General features: G+C 43.5%; 1 protein-coding gene across 2 annotated transcripts in view; it reads right to left on the bottom strand.

Moving 5' to 3' along the window:
• LOC126203132 (protease inhibitors-like) overlaps positions 1-20,995 on the bottom strand; it is an 87,216-nt gene that overhangs the window by 45,759 nt on the left and 20,462 nt on the right. The window contains exon 2 of one of the 2 annotated variants that reach the window (XM_049937379.1): positions 12,511-12,621. The exons of the other annotated variant lie outside the window; for it this stretch is intronic. Coding sequence (XP_049793336.1) covers positions 12,511-12,621 — 111 coding nt within the window. The remainder of the gene's footprint in view (positions 1-12,510; positions 12,622-20,995) is intronic. 2 annotated transcript variants of the gene reach the window in all.

Here is a 20,995-nt window from a genome sequence, read left to right as displayed (position 1 = left end):
CCTCCTATCGTCAATTGTTGACTTTCTAAAACATGAAAAAGGACAAATTTCTTACGTTCGCCTGTTGGCACACTTGAATGAATGACAAACAGCCACAAACTAAACCCAAAAAAAAAAGAGAAAACAAAAACCTATCAGGCATGTGCCCTCCCTTAGTTTTAAGAGTGAAACTGAGATATCAATTAATGTGGAAAAACTAGTGTAGTGTAGTGAAGTGTTCCCTTAGTAATAACTCCCTTTTCAACTGTGTTTTGAAACGTGTGAATCTCCCCTCATACCCCCCCTGCGCTGAGTTCCAGTGCACGGCCCTGGCCACGGCCACGCCCCCTTCCCGCCGACAGCCTGCGCGCTGCCGCTGAGGACAACACACCACGCCGCCTCGCGCCAGGCGCCCCCGCAGTGACTCATCGGTGGTGATATGTTTATATTTTCAACTTATTCCAACAAAAGAAAAAAAAGAGACATTTTTACTTCAACCTAGCAACAAGAACACTTGACATGTTTATCTAATTCACACTACTATGTTTTGTTCTAATTTTGTGATGATTTTATGATGTTTTGATGTTTTATGATGTTCTGATGTTTTATGATGATTCTTGTATACACACAATATTATTGATGTAAGTCCCTTTGCGACCCCTAGGAGTTCTTTAGAGTCTCTATATCCTCCCGTAGGTTAAGACCCCTGCCGTCTCCCGTGAGGGCCATTCTTAATCAAGTAATGTTTACTTTGTTTTACAAGCTACATTTGTTTACATTCAAATAATAATTACATTGAGCGAATTCACGTACGTTCTCCGCTCCCACGGAAGGGGGAGGAATGTAAAGGATGAGCCAGACAATAAGGGATTTTACTTTATTATATGAGCCTCAAACCGGTAACTTCATTTTTCCATTACGGCCAAGCCACGGCCGGCAGTGTTAGCTGCCTGTAAATTCTTTCGTCCCACGGTTTAGTAACAGGAAGTCAGCACCGATGAAGGGCACCTTGATCACGCGCCTCTCTCATGTGCTTACGAGGTAACGCCGCCCCAGGCGTCGCTTTGCAGGCAACGCTCTGGAAAGTTCCATGCCGCCCACACGGTTTGCTCGGTCCTGACCAATCAGGGTGGAGGAAGCCGCGTGGTGCGTCGAATAAACCCGGCCGCCCGTCGCCGGGCCCGCGCTCTGGTATTCTTGCTCACCCGCGAGTCGGATGCGCGCCCTGTAGCATTGAACATCTCCCGCTTCTCCCAGTGCTGCGGCACTGTGGACTTAGTTTTGGCAGACAACAACTTTCGGTAGCTTCGAGAACAATGTTCGCCAAATTGTAAGCTCTGGCTCACCCTCACCTCCCTAGGCCTATGTAGCCCCTATCAATATGCTTTAGCCAATAAATGGCCTTTCTCTAAAATTACCCTATTATTCCATAACGCCCACCGCCTGCCCATACCCGCCATCCTGTACACTAGTGATTTGATCTTCACCATTAGTCTGTTACATGGAATGCTAATATAGTCCAAAAAACTCACATTTTCCTGCAGAAAATAATACAATCACTATTCCTATCTGGTGCTTACAATACTACAAAGACATAACATTCTGATTTTTCAACAATACTAGAAAAGAGAACTAGTACTACAACCAAAAAAACAGGAAAATCGAAAAAATCTACTTTCTAACACTACAAAACTATATCACCTTAACAAATTACGCAGCTTCTAGTATCAATGTTGGGAATTTCTGATTCTATAAGGGAAACTGATACAATTTTTGCCCACTTCACAGGGAACATTCTGATATATCCATACTGATGTGTCTACTTCATCATGATGCCGCTGATGCCAGTGTCACTGAGGCGCTACTTCTATCTTCATATCAGTCACCTGCACATCACGCACCCCTTCCAGTAACATCGCTGCCGAAATGATTACACCACAGTGATCGAAAGACATATTTTATTACAAGAACGTTAAGGTACGGAAGTCCATAACAGTCCTGTTAGAGATGAAATGCAGTTTTACAGTGAATCTCTATCCTGTTGTAGACACTCTCGAAGAGTGTCTCGCTTCGGTCTGATGCTGGAGCTGTCGTGGTCGGCTGGTGACCCACTCGAAGACTCAGACTGAAACCCCACTCTGCTCCTGAACTCCAGGCCTTCATTCACGAGCCGCATTTCAGAAATGACTGCCAAATGAATCACGGGGGTCGAGCCTTACATGATAGCCTGTACTTGCGAGTGATGTGTAACGTAATCCCTTGACGTTGGTAACCTCTGCGAAGAGTCGCCCGATTCCTGTAGTCAGGGCTTCGCCTTGTGAATATGCAGTACGGGTTACTACCTGCGGCTAACGGGTAGACTATGCTTAAAGGGGCTGCGAGGTGGGTCACGGCAATTTGTTTCCGCCACTGGATCAGGCCACAACCTACCACAGGGAACAGTCATTATCGAACGGATTCGTTGGGTGTAGGACAATCGGTAAGCAGCATTTCCACAGTGACAATCTATTAAACCATTCGCTGTAACTTCTTTAAATACCCGTTTCCGTAAAAGCTTGCACATTCCTGAAAACAGTTTCATCCGGTTTTTGCCGACCTCAATTGCATTCTCTCCATGTGTAAAGAATACTATCTCGTCTGGATGAAACCGCTCTGCCCTGTGAAGTCCTCGTTGACCTTTCTGGACACTGTAGCTACAGATCTTCCTAGAATCGTCAGGTCGACCCATTCCACAGTGCTCTTTTGCGATGCAGTATCCTTAATGCCTGCCAACCATTACCCCACTGCACCTCTATTCGTAGTGTGCACAGTCCTGCAACGTGTGCTCTGGAGTGCCCACACTACCGCAGGTGCAACTATCATTCATGTATGTTTTGAACGGATGTGTAGCATATCTACATCTACATCTACATCCATACTCCGCAAGCCACCCGACGGTGTGTGGGGGAGGGTACCCTGAGTACCTCTATCGGTTCTCCCTTCTATTCCAGTCTCGTATTGTTCGTGGAAAGAAGGATTTTCGGTATGCTTCTGTGTGGGCTCTAATCTCTCTGATTTTATCCTCATGGTCTCTTCGCGAGATATACGTAGGAGGGAGCAATATACTGCTTGACTCTTCGGTGAAGATATGTTCTCGAAACTTTAACAAAAGCCCGTACCGAGCTACTGAGCGTCTCTCCTGCAGAGTCTTCCACTGGAGTTTATGTATCATCTCCGTAACGCTTTCGCGATTACTAAATGATCCTGTAACGAAGCGCGCTGCTCTCCGTTGGATCTTCTCTATCTCTTCTATCAACCCTATCTGGTACGGATCCCACACTGCTGAGCAGTTTTCAAGCAGTGGGCGAACAAGCGTACTGTAACCTACTTCCTTTGGTTTCGGATTGCATTTCCTTAGGATTCTTCCAATGAATCTCAGTCTGGCATCTGCTTTACCGACGATCAACTGTATATGATCATTCCATTTTAAATCACTCCTAATGCGTACTCCCAGATAATTTATGAAATTAACTGCTTCCAGTTGCTGACCTGCTATTTTGTAGCTAAATGATAAGGGATCTATCTTTCTATGTATTCGCAGCACATTACACTTGTCTACATTGAGATTCAATTGCCATTCCCTGCACCATGCGTCAATTCGCTGCAGATCCTCCTGCATTTCAGTACAATTTTCCATTGGTACAACCTCTCGATACACCACAGCATCATCTGCAAAGAGCCTCAGTGAACTTCCGATGTCATCCACAAGGTCATTTATGTATATTGTGAATAACAACGGTCCTATGACACTCCCCTCCCCTGCGGCACACCTAAAATCAATCTAACTTCGGAGGACTTCTCTCCATTGAGAATGACATGCTGCGTTCTGTTATCTAGGAACTCTTCAATCCAATCACACAATTGGTCTGATAGTCCATATGCTCTTACTTTGTTCATTAAACGACTGTGGGGAACTGTATCCAACGCCTTGCGGAAGTCAAGAAACACGGCATCTACCTGTGAACCCGTGTCTATGACCCTCTGAGTCTCGTGGACGAATAGCGCGAGCTGGGTTTCACACGACCACCTTTTTCGAAACCCATGCTGATTCCTACAGAGTAGATTTCTAGTCTCCAGAAAAGTCATTATACTCGAACGTAATACGTGTTCCAAAATTCTACAACAGATGACGTTAGAGATATAGGTCTATAGTTCTGCACATCTGTTCGACGTCCCTTCTTGAAAACGGGGATGACCTGTGCCCTTTTCCAATCCTTTGGAACGCTATGCTCTTCTAGAGACCTACGGTACAACGCTGCATACAGGATATTACAGATCAGGTAACATATCAGTGTGTTCTATAGGCACATAAATCTTAGTTTTAGTATATCCCTGATGTTAAATAGAATTTGATAGTATTTCTTGACAGAGTTTGATGTGTCCCATTCTTTCTGTCACAATTGTAAGACGCTATCCTATATTTACTTATTCGTTTTCGCTCAGTTCGAAGTATTTTCTGTACTTACATTAAACTGTATTTCACTAAACAATATAAGACTCATCTATTGCTGATTTCAGAGTCCAACGGATACATTTGTAGAGTCACCAATAATGCATCAATGGGATTTGTACACTATGCATAGTTTAGTCTCAATAAAAAACCTTGTTGAACTCTCCTAATGAAGCTGGCGGCTATGAACCCACATACTAGCATACCTTCCTACGACTGACACTAATCTAAATTCGTGGTGTGCCTTGGTAGTTTTAAAGAAAGAGCCAAAGGAACACCTGCCTAATGTCGTGTAGAGACTCCGCTAGCACGCAGAAGTGCCGCAACACGACGTGGCACGGACTCTACTCATGTCTGAAGTGGTGCTGGAGGGAACTGACACCATGAATCCTGCAGGGCTGTCCATAAATTCGTAAGAGTACGAGGGGTGGTGATGTGTTCTGAACAGCATGTTGTAGGCATTCCAGATATGCTCAATAATGGTCATGTCTGGGGAGTTTGGTGGCCAGTGGAAGTGTTTAAACTCAGAAGAGTGTTCCTGGAGCAACTCTGTAGCAATTATGGGCGTGTGGGGTGTCGCATTGTCTTGCTGGAGTTGCCCAAGTCCGTCGGAATGCACAATGGACATGAACGGCTGCAGATCACCAGACAGGATGGTTACGCTCGTGTCACCTGTCAGAGTCGTATCTAGACGTATTAGGAGTCCCATATCATTCCAAATGCACACGCTCCATTCCATTACGGAGCCTCCACCAACTTGAACATGCAGTGTCCAAGTCCATCCGCTCGATACTCTTCCGACCAGGCAACATGTTCCCAGTCACCAAAAGTCCAATATTGGTGTTGACGGGCCCAGGCGAGGCGTAAAGCATTGTGTCGTGCAGTCACAAGGGTACACAAGTCGGCCTTCGGCTCCGAAAGCCCATATCGATGATGTTTCGTTGAATGGTTCGCACGCTGACACTTGTTGATGGCCCAACATTCAAATCTGCAACAATTTGTGGTAGGGTTGCACTTCTGTCACGTTGAAAGATTCTCTTCAGTCGCCGTTTTTCCCGTTATTGCAGGATCTTTTTCCGGTCGCAGCGATGTCGCCGATTTGATGTTTTACCAAATTCCTGATATTCACGATAGAATTGTGAAATGGTCGTAAGGGAAAATCTCCACTTCATCGCTACCTCGGAGATGCTGTGTCCTATCGCTCATGCTACGACTGTAACAACACGTTCAAACTCACTTAAATCTTGATAACCTGTCATCGCAGCAGCAGTAACCGATGTAAAAACTGCGCCAGACACTTATTGTCTTATATAGGCGTTGCTGACCACGGCGCCGTATTCTGACTGTTTACATATCTCTGTATTTGAGAAGTGGCCGTGCGGTTAAAGGCGCTGCAGTCTGGAACCGCAAGACCACTACGGTCGCAGGTTCGAATCCTGCCTCGGGCATGGATGTTTGTGATGTCCTTAGGTTAGTTAGGTTTAACTAGTTCTAAGTTCTAGGGGACTAATGACCTCAGCAGTTGAGTCCCATAGTGCTCAGAGCCATTTGAACCATTTTTCTGTATTTGAGTACACATACTAATATCAGTTTCTTTGGCGCTTCATAGTATATATGTATAATTCTTAAATCGTAATTCGTGGCATGTCCAGCATCCTTCTACGAGTGCTCCACTGATAAATAAAACTACTCTTTCTCTACCTGTGTTTGATCCCTGCTACTTTCAGATTTTCAAATTCCAGCAATAGTGTCAAAAGCCTTATCTCCATCTTTAAATGTAGGTTTGGCTTTCCATGGCCTGTTTTTTAAGAAGGTTGTAGGATCAGTAATTCCCCACGTGTCTTTACATTTCCTCAGAATTGCAACTGATCTGTCTCGAAGTCAAGTTCTACCAGTTTTTTCACTTCTTAACAATTTGGGGACATATTTTAAACTTCAAAAGATTTTCACGGGTGGATGTGGTTTCTAATCACAATTTATTGGTTATGGACTTTTAATTAAAATGCGTAGAAAATTAAGTAGATGGGGACTGAATACATTGAGAATTACAGTTTACTCAAACTTCAAAAGAAGCATTTGGCTGAGACTGACGGAAGCAAGGAAAGAAATATTATCAAAGACTAATTAGTATCTTAGAGAGAAGATACAGTGAAGACTATAGATCGTCAAATAGTGCTCTGAGTACTATGGGACTTAACATCAGAGATCATCGGTCCCCTAGACTTAGAACTACTTAAACCTAACTAACCTAAGGACATCACACACATCCATGCCCGAGGCAGGATTCGAACCTGCGATCGCGCGGTTCCAGACTGAAGCGCCTAGAACCGCTCGGCCACAAAGGCCAGCAAAAAAACCAAGGTCCATTAGAAATTCTTGGATAAGACACGAGATATTGACTGTAGCTAATAATAGGAGAAAATGTAAAAAAAAGCTCAAAGAGGGCAAAACAGGATACAGAAGTCAAAAAAATGAAATTGAGATAAAGTAAAATACCGCTAAGGAGATATGGCTAGAAGACAAATGCGAGAGTGTAGGAGCACACCTGACGTAGATACCGCTAGTACAAAGTAAAGAGGAACACGGAGAGAAGGAGGGAGAGGAGGAGGAGGAGATTAGCGCTTAATGTCTCGTCGACAGCAAGGTCACCAGAGACGAAGCACAAGCTCAGATTAGGGAATGTGAAGGAGAAAAGCGGTCGTGCCATTTTGTAGGAACTATCCCGGCATTTGCCTTAGGAGATTTAGGGAACTGCCAGCAAACCTAAATCATGATGGCTGGACGCATGTTAGTACGAAGTAGGGGAAGAGAAACTGGGAAGAGGAAGGAATATAGAGAAGGACTGTACAAAGGAAATGAACTTGAAGATACTATTACAGAAACTCGAGAGTATGTAAATGAAGGTGAATTCGGACTTATGAAACAGCGAAAAGAGTATGGCAGAGACGATGCGGAAAAAGGCCCCCGGGGTTGACGACATAACAACAGAATTACAGCGATCCCTTGGTGAGCTAGCTGTGGCAAAACTATTCTGCTTGATGTGCAAGAATCTGATATAGGCGAAATATCCAGTGTTAAAATATAAACTATTCAATTCTAAGAAGGCATGTGTCAATATTACCGAACTATCCGCTTAATAAGTCATGTTTGAAAAATACTGACAAAATTTTTTATAGGAGAATGAAAAAAAAGAAAAAAACGTAGAGGACGACGTCGAGGAAAATCACTTAACCGCACGGTACTTTAGAATACAGGTTCAAGACAAGAAAAACTGTAGTTGTAGAGAACTCTTTGAAATTCTGAAGGTAGCAGGAATAAAACACAGGGCGTGAATACTTACCTGTAAATTGTATAGAAACAAGACTGCAAGTAGCTGAAAGACGTGAAAGGTATACAGCGGTTGAGAAGGGGGTGAGACATGATCGTAGCAAATCGCAGTCGTTATTCTATCTAAATTTGGAGCATGTTATGAAAGTAACGAAGGAGATAGTTGGAAAGGTGACTGAAGTTCAGAGAATTACTAGAATTCACTATCTGAAGTGCAGAAGGCAGAAGGGATAAAGCAATTGGGCGGAAAATTACCTACAACTTGCACAGTGAACAGTCGGCAGTTGCAAGAGGAACAGTGCCCGAGAAGGGATTCAGGCAGGGTTGTAGCCTATCTGCGACGTTATTCAATCTGTACATTGAGCAAGAAGTACAGAAAACCGAGGAGAAATTGGAAAGAGAATTAAGGTAAGGGAGAAGAAATAAAAAGTTTCAACACTGCTGACGGCATTATAATTCTGTCAGAGAGGTCAGAAGCTTTGGAAAATCAATCATAGGAACTGGGTAGTGTCTTGAAAAGAGGTTATTGGATGAATATCAACAAAATAAAAAATGAATGTAACCGAATCATATCAGGAGATACTGAGGCAGTTAGATTAGGAAGTGAGACGCTATGAGTAGTAGATGAGTTTTTCTGTTCACGCACCGAAATAACTGATGACAGTTGAAGTAGGGAGGTAATTTCAGGAAAAACGTTTCTGAAAAAGAGAAGTATGAATTAAAATGCTAGGAAGCCTTTCCTGAAGTGCCAGGCAAGAAGACAATAGCTACAGAGAAATGCTGAAGATTCAATGGGTAAATCGAGTAGGTAATGAGGAGGTACCGAAATTCACTGTGGAAAAAGGGGTTAATACAACCTGACTAAAATGAGAGTTCTGCAACACGTAGGCTACTGTGGTCTCAAGGAATCGTTATTTTACACTGGAGAGGAGCGAGGGGTGTAAAAATTGTATAGGTAGACCAAGGGTCGAATACGTTAGGCTGGATCAAATGGATGTTGGCTACAGCAGTTATGCAGAGGTAGAGTGACTTCTACGGGATTGACTAGCGAAAAGAGCTGCGTGAAACCAGTGTTCGAACAACATATGCACGATGCTCATTAAAATGAAGGTTCAATAATATTCATGCCCCTCAGTACCTGCCTTCCACATTTTCAGAGGTACCGGGTCTTAATGTTCATACATCTACTTATCTCTATGCAAAGGTCTCTTAAATGTTCCTATAGCCAGCATATAGTCTTATGTTTCCTATGGACATGCAAGGTTCTACAAACTTCCTGTTCATAAATTTGCATTTTCTGTCGATATTACTTTTTAGTAATGTATTCGGTTTGAACGCCTTGTTTATAACGAATAAATTATCGTGAGTGTCCACATCTGCCACCGGAAACATTTCGCAGTTTAAAATCTGGTTGCGAAATTTCTGTCTTATCAGGATGTAATCTGTCTGAAACGATATGGTGTTTCCAGGTATCTTGAATATGTTAAGTTACGTTGTGTGGGAAATTCTACTACGGGACTGCTTCTTTCATTGCTTTCCGTCAGCCCATGTTCGCCTACAATTTTTAATTCACTTCTTTCTTGTACTATCGATTTCCATCTTATATCAAAATTATATTTTCATCCCCTTTAATGAACTGAAGAATTTCTTTTAACTCATAATACATTTCCCAATATCTTCATCATCTGCGTAGTTAGTAGGTACATTACTACTATGGCAGATCGAGCCTATTCCTATTGGCTACGATAATTGGCTCCTATATTTTTCATTGTAACTCAGTCTTGATCACTATTTTCTTATTCATTAATCATCCACCGCGTTACCCACAGTTTTGTGTTGTTAACACATTCAGCTGATCAGAAGTCCTACTCTAACCGCCATCACACGTTGCTAATCCCTACCATATCTGGCTTCAGCCTTTCTGTTTCTATTTTGAGGCTCTCCCACGTAGCTCTTCGACTGGACAATCCAACATTCCACCTTCCAACCTTCCAACCCGTAGAACGCCATATGGGGTAGTTCCTGATGGTAACATTGTCCTGAGTAGTTCCAACTTGGACGTTTGAATGCCAGACAATTTTACTGTCAAAAAATTTTACACAAGAGGATGCCCACGCCATTAAATCGTACTGTAGAGCTTAATGTCAACAACAAGTACAATGGCTGCAATTTACCCTTGTTTTTAGACATTCACTGTACCAACAGAATAGGAAAGTATTGGCTATTGTTAAACAGGCAGTTAAATCTGTCAGCCAAAGTGTTGTCCCCGCTACTACTGGAAGGGCTGCTGCCCCTCTTCACAAACCATAGGTGGCGCCTCCTCTAGTGCGGCTGCACCTCCGTCACCGACATCAACATGATAGAGGTAAGCAAGCCACCACATCGCGCTAAAATCATGGTTCGTACAGTTTGGGGAGAGGAAAACTGATCAGATATCACACACATCAAAAAAAATTTTGCATCACCCCGGTTCCTAGAACTCCTGAAGATAGACATTGACTGTGGATATTGTATCACGAACCCAGACCCTTTGATTGTTGAGAGATGTCACTATACCCACTCAAAGAGGTAAACAACCATGCATGAGCAGCACCTATTAGGCAGAGGGGGTCCGACAGCCGATCAGTTCGTCATTCCACCAGGAAGGAGGTATACGGCTCGTGTTGTCTCTAGTTCAATCATGCCTAGACGGTCAATACCGCGTTTAGATCGCGTCCGCATTGTTACTTTGTGCCAAGAAGGGCTCTCAACAACCGAAGTGTCCAGTAGTCTCGGAGTGAACCAAAGCGATGTTGTTCGGACATGGAGGAGAAACAGAGAGACAGGAACTGTCGATGGCATGCCCCGCTCAGGCCGTCTAATGGCTACTACTGCAGTGGATGACCGCTACCTACCGATTATGGCTCGGAGCTGACAGCAACGCCACCATGTTGAATAATGCTTTTCGTGCAGCCACAGGACGTCGTGTTAAGATTCAAACTGTGCGCAATAGGCTGCATGATGCAACTTCACTTTCGACGTCCATGGCGAGGTCCATCTTTGCAACCACGACACCATGCAGCGCTGTACAGATGGGCCCAACAACATGCCGAATGGACCGCTCAGGATTGGCATCACGTTCCCTTCACCGATGAGTGGAGGCAACCCGGTCAGGCTGAAAGCGTTAGACACACTGTCCAGCTAGTGCAGCAAGGTGGAAGTTCCCTGCTGTTTTGGGGTGGCGCTATGTGGGGCCGACGTACGCCGCTGGTGGTCAGGGAAGGCGCCGTAACAGCTGTACGGTAGGTGAGTGCCATCCTCCGACCGATAGTGCAACCATATCGGCAGCATATTGGCGAGGCGTTCGTCTTCATGAACGACAATTCGCGCCCCTATCGTGGACATCTCCTGAATAACTCCCTTCAGGATAACGACATCGCTAGACTCCCAGTGGCCAGCATGTTCTCCAGACATAAACCCTATCGAACATGTGTGGGGTACATTGAAAAGGGATATTTATGGACTACGTGACTCACCAAACGTTGTGAGAGATCTACGCCGAATCGCCATTGAGGAGTGGGACAATCTGGACCAACAGTGCCTTGATGAACTTGTCTATAGTATGCCACGACGATTACAGGCATGCATCAGTGCAAGGGAACGTGTTGCTGGGTATTAGAGATACCGGTGTGTACAGAAATCCGGACCACTACCTCTGAAGGTCTCGCTGTGTCGACTACTTTGCAGAAACTTCTCTGGGAAGCTCTTACACATCGTCCATACAGTTCCTATCTCTCCCCTTGAGGTTTTTACGATTTTGGAGCCCTGAAGAAAAACTTTCGTGGCCGCTGATTTGCTTCGGACAAAGAGGTTCACGCTTGGCCGCAATCATGGTTCCGTAGACGACACCGAACATTGCTCCATTGAAGACACTGATCATCTTGTATCACAATGGGACAAATATATTAACAATTATCGCGATTACTTTTGTAATAATAAACAGTTTCTTTACTTTTTTCCGTGTCTCGTTTCCATTGCACTGCCCCATAGAGTAACATGACCCTCTATGTGCTGTGATTTGCAGGAAACATCTTTTCGATATCTTGAACCATTTTAAATACATAGAATGTTAAGCTTTGCGTCTGTCCGAAAAGTTTGAGTCAGTCGATGGTTCAAATGGTTCAAATGGCTCTGAGCACTATGGGACTCAACTGCTGAGGTCATAAGTCCCCTAGAACTTAGAACTACTTAAACCTAACTAACCTAAGGACAACACACACATCCATGCCCGAGGCAGGATTCGAACCTGCGACCGTAGCGGTCGCGCGGTTCCAGACTGTAGCGCCAGAACCGCTCGGCCACCAGCGGCCGGCAGTCAGTCGATGGAGTTTTGCCTTCTATTGTTTCACATATAAGTATAATGATACGAAAATACAGGACATTCGGAATTACTTGACAGTACCTGCGTAGTCAAATGGCTCTGGGACTTAACTTCTGAGGTCATCAGTCCCCTAGAACTTAGAACTACTTAAACCTAACTAACCTAAGGACATCACACACATCCATGCCCGAGGCAGGATTCGAACCTCCGACCGTAGCGGTCGCGTGGTTCCAGACTGTAGCGTCTAGAACCGCTCGGCCACCCGGGCCGGCGTACCTGCTTAGTTTTTACCACAAAACTGCCACTTAAAGCGAAGTCGCTGAGCCACATGGGATGTAAAGCAACTGATACAGACCTGGCTGCAGAGTATATGTGTGACACCCTATGAGCGTACATCCCCAGACGCCACGAGCGGTGCAAAAGCATGTGTTGCAGTCCAGTTGCTTCGTCTCGCCAGGAGTACATTCTGAAAAACAACATCATTGTTAGGATTGTTCACATCGAGCAGGGTAGCGCAGTTGTTAGTACACTGGACGCGCATTCGCGAGGACGACAGTTCAAACCATGTCCGGCCATCTTCGAAAGGCGTGGACGTTTTTCCTCTCCATCCTTCCCTAATCTGAGCTTGTGCTCCGGCTCTAATGACCTTGTCGTCGACGGGACGTTAAACACTAATCTCCTCCTCCTTCGCGGTTGTTCACCCTTTCAGTTAACTCCTAAGCTGGCGCTGCTGCCTGAGGGCGCTGTGGGGTGCGTGCGATGTAAGCCCCCAGCCCCCCCCCCCCTCCATATAGAGGGCCACGGGGTAGGAGGAGCTATGTAGGCTGGAAAACCCTAACAACCCACCTCCTTCAGTGCAGCCACCTTAACGTGTGCACAATCCTCCCTGAAGGAGGTAAAAATCTCTTAGACCTTTACGGAACGATTTGAAGTGGAATGATCGAATAAAATTAATTGTTGGTAAGGCGGGTGCCAGGTTGAGATTCATTGGGAGAGCCCTTAGAAAATGTAGTCCATCAACAAAGGAGGTGGCTTACAAAACACTCGTTCGAACTATACTTGAGTATTGCTCATCAGTGTGGGATCCGTACCAGGTCGGGTTGACAGAGGAGATAGAGAAGATCCAAAGGAGAGCGGCGCGTTTCGTCACAGGGTTATTTGGTAAGCGTGATAGCGTTACGGAGATGTTTAGCAAAACTCAAGTGGCAGACTCACCAAGACAGGAGCTCTGCATCGCGGTGTAGCTTGCTGTCCAGGTTTCGAGAGAGTGCATTTCTGGATGAGGTATCGAATATATTACTTACCCCTACTTATACCTCCAGAGGAAATCACGAATGTAAAATTAGAGAGATTCGAGCGCGCACGGAGGCTTTCCGGCAGTTGTTCTTCCCGCGAACCATACGCGACTGGAACAGGAAAGGGAGGTAATGACAGTGGCACGTAAAGTGCCCTCCGCCACACACCGTTGGGTGGCTTGCGGAGTATAAATGTAGATGTAGATGTAGATGTAGATTTACTGACGGAGCTTAGCAGTCCCAGCGCATTGTGAAAAAATGTAATGCAGCAGCCCATTAGACCTGTAGGGACCGAAAGGTTGCATTCCATACAGTTTGTTCTTCCTATTCTGGATATCAGTATAGCCTGTACGCCATTCCAAATCCTATTCATCAGCCTGAAATGTGAACTGCTGCACTGCAAACGGCTGCTTAGTATGTGGAACAAAGCAACTTTTACAAGGGGCGATCGAATCGTTTCCGTTCGAATGCTGTACGCTCCTGAATCGGTAAGCCAATCATATAAAATCGCCCTGAGCACTGAGGCAATCACCCCACAACCAGGTTGAAGATACACTCGTTTGGTAAAACACAAGATCCTGCTGTACAAAGAAGTCCGCAACCGCCTGTTGCACATCATCGTGCGACTGGAATCGTAAAAATGTAGAAAAATAATGTACAGGCAGCTTCTCAACCATTTGCCCACAAATAACATATTATGAAGAACACGGTTTGGATTTATGAAGGGTTCTGCTATCGAGAAGGCTATTTATACCTACAGTGAAAATGTACTCAATTCATTAAATAACAAATTACAAGCAGCGGGTATTTTCTGTGATTTGTCAAAGGCATTTTATTGTGTGAACCACAACATCCTTTTAAATAAATTAGAATTCTATGGTGTCACGGGCAGTGCTGCAAAATGGTTCAAGTCATACCTCGCTAACAGGACACAAAGGGTGTCAGTGCAAGGAACTAGTGAATTAAGTCATCAGTCATCATCAGAATGGGATGAAATTACATGTGGTGTCCCACAAGGACCCATCTTAGGGCCATTGCTTCTTCTTGTGTACATTAATGATCTCTCATCACTTACATTGCCAGAAGCATAGTTCGGTTTGTTTGCAGATGACACAAGTATTGCAATAAATAGTATGTCGAGTGTAGTTCTAGATAGATCTGCTAATGATATTTTCATGGATATTAATAAATGGTTTAAAGTTAACTCACTGACATTAAACTTCGAAAAGACTCACTATATGCAATTCAGAACATGTAAGAGGTTTCCACCCAGCATATGCATAAAGTATGAAGAAGAGCAGATAGAAGAGGTTGACAGTCTTAAATTCCTGGGATTACAACTTGATAATAAATTCAGTTGGCAGGAACACACCACAGAACTGGAGAAACGCCTTAACAAATCTGTATTTGCAATTCGAGTGTTAGCTGACATAGGCGACATCAAAAAGAAAAAGCTTGCATACTTTGCCTATTTTCATTCCATAATGTCATATGGTATAATATTTTGAGATAACTCTTCAAGTCAAACAAAAGTTTTCAGAGTCCAAAAGCGTGTAATATGTATTATTTGTGGAGTACATTCACGTACGTCCTGTAGAAACCTGTTCAAGGAACTGGGTATGCTAACTACTGCCTCTCAGTATATTTGCTCCTTAATGAAATTTGTCCTAAATAATATATCTCTTTTTCCAACAAACAGCTCAATTCATACATACAATACTAGGAACAAAAATGATCTGCACAAGGACTTAAAAGCACTTACTTTAGTTCAAAAAGGGGTCCGCTACTCAGGAACACTCATCTTCAATAATTTTCCAGCAAACATAAGAAATTTAGTTACAAATAAAGATCAGTTTAAAAGGAGACTGAAAGACATACTAGTGACTATCTCCTTCTACTCCATTGACGAAGTTTTTGATAGAAACAAATGATGTATTGTACATATTCATACTATTAGTATTGTTATTTCAGCTTAAAAAAAAAAGAAAAGGAAACATTGACATTATCCACATCCACGAGAGGACGGATTTATGGAACGAAAAACTAATCTAATCTCTCGTTTACCCAAGAAGACCTTTTTTACAACTCCAATGATGTGATAATCGCATGGGGAAATATCGGGACTACAGGGTGGGTACTCAGGTGTCTCCGACGGGAGTTGTAATGGATGAGACTGCCTTCTCAGATCGACTGGCGTCTTGTGTAGAATCACGACCAGTACAGAATGTGGCGCACAATGGAGGTTTTCATCAAACATGCTGCTCCATACATATTATTCTTTCTCTAATGGATGTCTGCTCGTGTTTGTTCTTTGGCAGCCAAGGAGCGAATAACAGCATATAGGTCATATTTGGACAAATTTGGTAGTAACATCGCCATAGTTCACGTTTCTGCATTTACCGCACCGCAAGTCGGAACGTCTTAAATGTCACCCGAATCCCTCACCTACATGTTCGCGCTTATATACCCGCATAGGCGTATACGCTGTAGCAACGCCCTCAAACGGAAACTTTGTGATCGCCCCTTTTAGTATGCTAATCGAGATGAGTGGTAATTTCTGTGTAGTTACCTTTATACACACTAATGTTATTTTGGATAAAATATCAATGGAGTGGCCTTTTTTTAATTTTTTTTTGGTCATCAATCTGCTGACTGGTTTGATGCGGCCCGCCACGAATTCCTTTCCTGTGCTAACCTCTTCATCTCAGAATAGCACTTGCAACCTACGTCCTCAATTATTTGCTTGACGTATTCCAATCTCTGTCTTCCTCTACAGTTTTTGCCCTCTACAGCTCCCTCTAGTACCATGGAAGTCATTCCCTCATGTCTTAGCAGATGTCCTGTCCCTTCTCCTTATCACTGTTTTCCACATATTCCTTTCCTCTCCGATTCTGCGTAGAACCTCCTCATCCCTTACCTTATCAGTCCACCTAATTTTCAACATTCGTCTATAGCACAACATCTCAAATGCTTCGATTCTCTTCTGTTCCGGTTTTCCCACACACCATGTTTCACTACCATACAATGCTGTACTCCAGACGTACATCCTCAGAAATTTCTTCCTCAAATTAAGGCCGGTATTTGATATTAGTAGACTTCTCTTGGCCAGAAATGCCTTTTTTGCCATAGCGAGTCTGCTTTTGATGTCCTCTTTGCTCCGTCCGTCATTGGTTATTTTACTGCCTAGGTAGCAGAATTCCTTAACTTCACTGACTTCGTGACCATCAATCCTGATGTTAAGTTTCTCGCTTTTCTCATTTCTACTACTTCTCATTACCTTCGTCTTTCTCCGATTTACTCTCAAATCATACTGTGTACTCATTGGACTGTTCATTCTGTTCAGCAGATCATTTAATTCTTCTTCACTTTCACTCAGGATAGCAATGTCATCAGCGAATCGTATCATTGATATCCTTTCACTTTGTATTTTAATTCCACTCCTGAACCTTTCTTTTATTTCCATCATTGCTTCCTCGATGTACAGATTGAAGAGTAGGGGCGAAAGGCTACAGCCTTGTCTTACACCCTTCTTAATACGAGCACTTCGTTCTTGATAGTCCACTCTTATTATTCCCTCTTGGTTGTTGTACATATTGTATATGACCTGTCTCTCCATATAGCTTACCCCTACTTTTTTCAGAATCTCGAACAGCTTGCACCATTTTATATTGTCGAACGCTTTTTCCAGGTCAACAAATCCTATGCAGGTGTCTTGATTTTTCTTTAGCCTTACTTCCATTATTAGCCGTAACGTCAGAATTGCCTCTCTCGTCCCTTTACTTTTCCTAAAACCAAACTGATCGTCACCTAGCGCATTCTCAATTTTCTTTTCCTTTCATCTGTATATTATTCTTGTAAGCAGCTTCGATGCATGAGCTGTTAAGCTGATTGTGGGATAATTCTCGCACTTGTCGGCTCTTGCCGTCTTCGGAATTGTGTGGATGATGCTTTTCCGAAAGTCAGATGGTATATCGCCGACTCATATATTCCACACACAAACGTGAATAGTCGTTTTGTTGCCACTTCCCCCAATGATTTTAGAAATTCTGATGGAATGTCATCTAGTTAGTGGCCTTTTAATACTCAATTATAACGTAAAACATCATTGGGACTTGATGTGACTACGTAGGTTTTCCCGGCGTAATAAGTCTTGAAAGTCTCTTCGGGTTTTCTGCCGGATCCTAAAATCAACTTGGCTCGATATTTCGGCGATCCAACGATCCAACTGGTCACCATCTTCAGTAGAATACTGCTTCTGCCGATGAGTCCCGCTGAGAACTGACGCCAGGGTGCAAATGGACGTCCTATATAGGCCACTGTTCAGTACACGACGCATGAGCCGCCCATCACGGTTGCTGCCCTCCAAGACAGGGAGGTGGCGCCGCCCGTAGTAGAACACTGCTGGCAACGATATATCGCACTCAGGGCCACACCGAAGAACGTTCAATTTTGTTACGAGATAATACAGGATTCCATGTCTTGCTAGGAGAAACCCATTGTCTCTGTTGATTAAATTATCCGCCAACCTAATTTCAATCGCCTCTCTATAGACACTGTTCCAAAAACTGGAAATGTTAGCTACTACCACAGTTTCATCAAATTTCATACTATGTCACTTATTTAAGCAGTGTTCTGCTACTGCCGATTTTTCCGGCTGTTATAGCCTCGTAAGACGGCGATGTTCCACACACCCGTCACGAACTGTGCGAATCGAACGGCCAATCTAAGCCTTCCCACATTGACACGGAATTTTGTATACGCCGGGTTTCCTAAGCCCCAAATCATCTTTCACAGAGCCGAGTAGCGCCCTGATCTTGGAAGGTGGACGGAACACACTCTTGATGTTAAAATTCCTTAAACGATATGCCTACAGCAAAAGGAAGAAAGGCCACCGATCTATTTTCCTCTTCATGCACCTCCAGGGATGGTCCAAACTCCACAGCCCGACGAATCTGCTTCTCGGAGTATCCATTTTCCATAAAAACCTCAGTGCCATATCCTCGAAGTCCTCCATAAATAAATTGGCGACTATGGGTGATAAAGGACTACCCATAGCTACTCCGTCATTCTGTTCAAAAAGGTTACCGTTAAATAAAAACGGAGAGCATGTGCCATTTCTGACGCTGACAGTTTAACCCAAGAACATGCGCATTTGATGGCTGTTTTTAAGGAAAATGGATGTTCTGCTGCATCTCAAAACTGTTCCATTGGGTTCGGGTTGTGACTATGGGCACAGTCGATTTCAGGAATTGCATTCACCACCAATCTTTGCCTCATATGCTGAAAAATCGTCTCCAAAATGGTTCGGTGCTATACGCAGCACGCAATGTTGTCAACTGTGTTCACAAACTTCCGTATTTACCGTTTTATTAAGTGCAATATGTACCCAAAACCGCCCACAGAACTACCACTGAGTAAAGCGAGCGCGATTCCTTTCTCCGAATCATTTTTGTCCAGTGATTCTCTACACCACCTCAAGAACGGCTTAGCACTGACTGTAGAAACGTTGTCAAGCTGGACTGCCACACACATACACACAGTCATTCTGCTAGCGTGATTGCTGATAGCTCTTCACAACTCACGGCTGACTCCTTCCGATCATTTCATGAGGTTGTTTTATAATCATCGTGCTCGATGTTCCCTGTCCGTCACTGCATGACACCTATCTGATCTTCGTTTGGTTGTAGCAGAACTCTCGCGTTTCTACGAGTATTTCACTGTCACGTTGCCAACAGTTGACTGGGGCAGCTTTAGAAGGACTGAAATGTCCGTGATGGATTTATTACTCAAGTAACATCACATGACTGGTTCACGTTCAGAGTCACTGACCTCTCCTGACCGATCCATTCTACTTTCACTGCTTCTCTGTTGACAGCAGATTACTCCTCTCCTACTCTCATACTGGTGGACCCACCTCTGGTAACATTTAATGGTCAGTTTTGCATTACTTAAGGCTGTCCGTGTACGTTTAATGAAGCAGTGTATAATTTTTATGTACAATAATAACCGTATCGGCCATTTGTTGAGATAGTGTATAGTTTTTGTATGTACGTGTTATTAACGTTTGGGAAGTATTGTACCATACGACATACCAAAAACGTCATTTCTGAATTTTCTTTCGGGCTTAATTCGTGCCCATACACTCTCATTTCCTCAGGATAGACTTGCTTCTACCTTTTGACGGTGTGGTTCCGGTCTTCTCGAGTTGATGTAGTACCGCAATAATCAAGTAGTGAATTTTCTGCGTAAACGTTTTTCCAACGAGCATTTCGCGTCTTCTTATACTGATATAATTAACATTATTTTGTTGATTTTAGTTTTGTGTCGAGTGTCGCCGAACTATTGAATTTCCCTTGCTGTTCTAGTCGGATCGATTCTTTTAATATGTGCATAGCATTTATATTGTATTTTCTGCATGCGAATAAGCACTGAAATTCCTCTGCATTTCCTTATTTATGTAATCCCATAATTTATCATTATCAAGACAACTTCCCTATGTCAGATATATGACCTACGACTTTTTTCCCCTCGAATTTATTTTTAGGACAATTGCTAGTGTCTCAATACTGCTTTGCACTCTATTCTGTCGTAGCCGTCCTAGTGAACGGACAGAATAAAAGGTGGTGTCTCATGATGTTATTTTAAATAAGCTGACTTACACTAATATGATTATTGATTTATTTATTTGCATTATTTAATTTAGTCCTTGTCCTCATCTGCTGTGATGCAATGGACTGGCCGCCACTGTCGCCGTCTTGAGTGCTCACAGTGTCTTTCAGAAAATGAATCTATCTTCATTTCAGTTGCATGATAACGAAGTCCGATGCCGATTTGTGGGCGTCATTTTATTCCAAAGTTAATTCTGATGCACAGAACTACTTCGTCATATTTCCACGGTCACGCATCACCGAGTTAAAGAAAGCCCTACTACAGAGGCTTTGCCGATTTTCGTCCTTCACCTCATTGTTTTAATAGCACTTTCTCTCTTTTGCCTTTTGCATACGCTGCAATCAATGTTATCACCTTACTAAAGGAAAAGAGCGTTTACAAATGGCGAGCCTGCGGAAAGACTTGTCTACCATTGGTTGTTTTTCTATGTTGCATCTACCACATCTCAATGTAGAATTTACGTTTAAAAAGGGAAAAACCGATAAACAGTAACAAAGAAGAAAAATAATGGTTAAAAATAGCCAATTCCATTCATCAAATCCAGAAAACATGTTCAGAACGTCAACGTAGCGCTATTTGAGGTAAGAATAGTCGCCAGTGCGTAATTTTAGCTACTCATGCTGAGTACGACGGGAGTCTCCTGCCCAGGTGGAGGTGACCATGACGAAAAGATTGAATAACCAACCAAAGGATAACGTTAAAAGAAGACAACGATTTGTGAGCAGATGAGTATAGGGTAACATCAACAGCATCAGAAAATAGTGTAACGGGAGTAGGGCTCATTATGAATATGAAAGTGGTAATTGAATATGTAAAGGGAGATGGAAATGTAAGTCATGGGGGATTGGAATGTAGTTGTACGGTAAAGAGTAAAAG

This window comes from Schistocerca nitens, chromosome 9 (genome assembly GCF_023898315.1).
Source record: "Schistocerca nitens isolate TAMUIC-IGC-003100 chromosome 9, iqSchNite1.1, whole genome shotgun sequence".
Classification (NCBI taxonomy): domain Eukaryota; kingdom Metazoa; phylum Arthropoda; class Insecta; order Orthoptera; family Acrididae; genus Schistocerca; species Schistocerca nitens.
The sequence above is the reverse complement of the archived record's forward strand: the minus strand, read 5'-3'. Positions and strand labels throughout refer to the sequence as shown.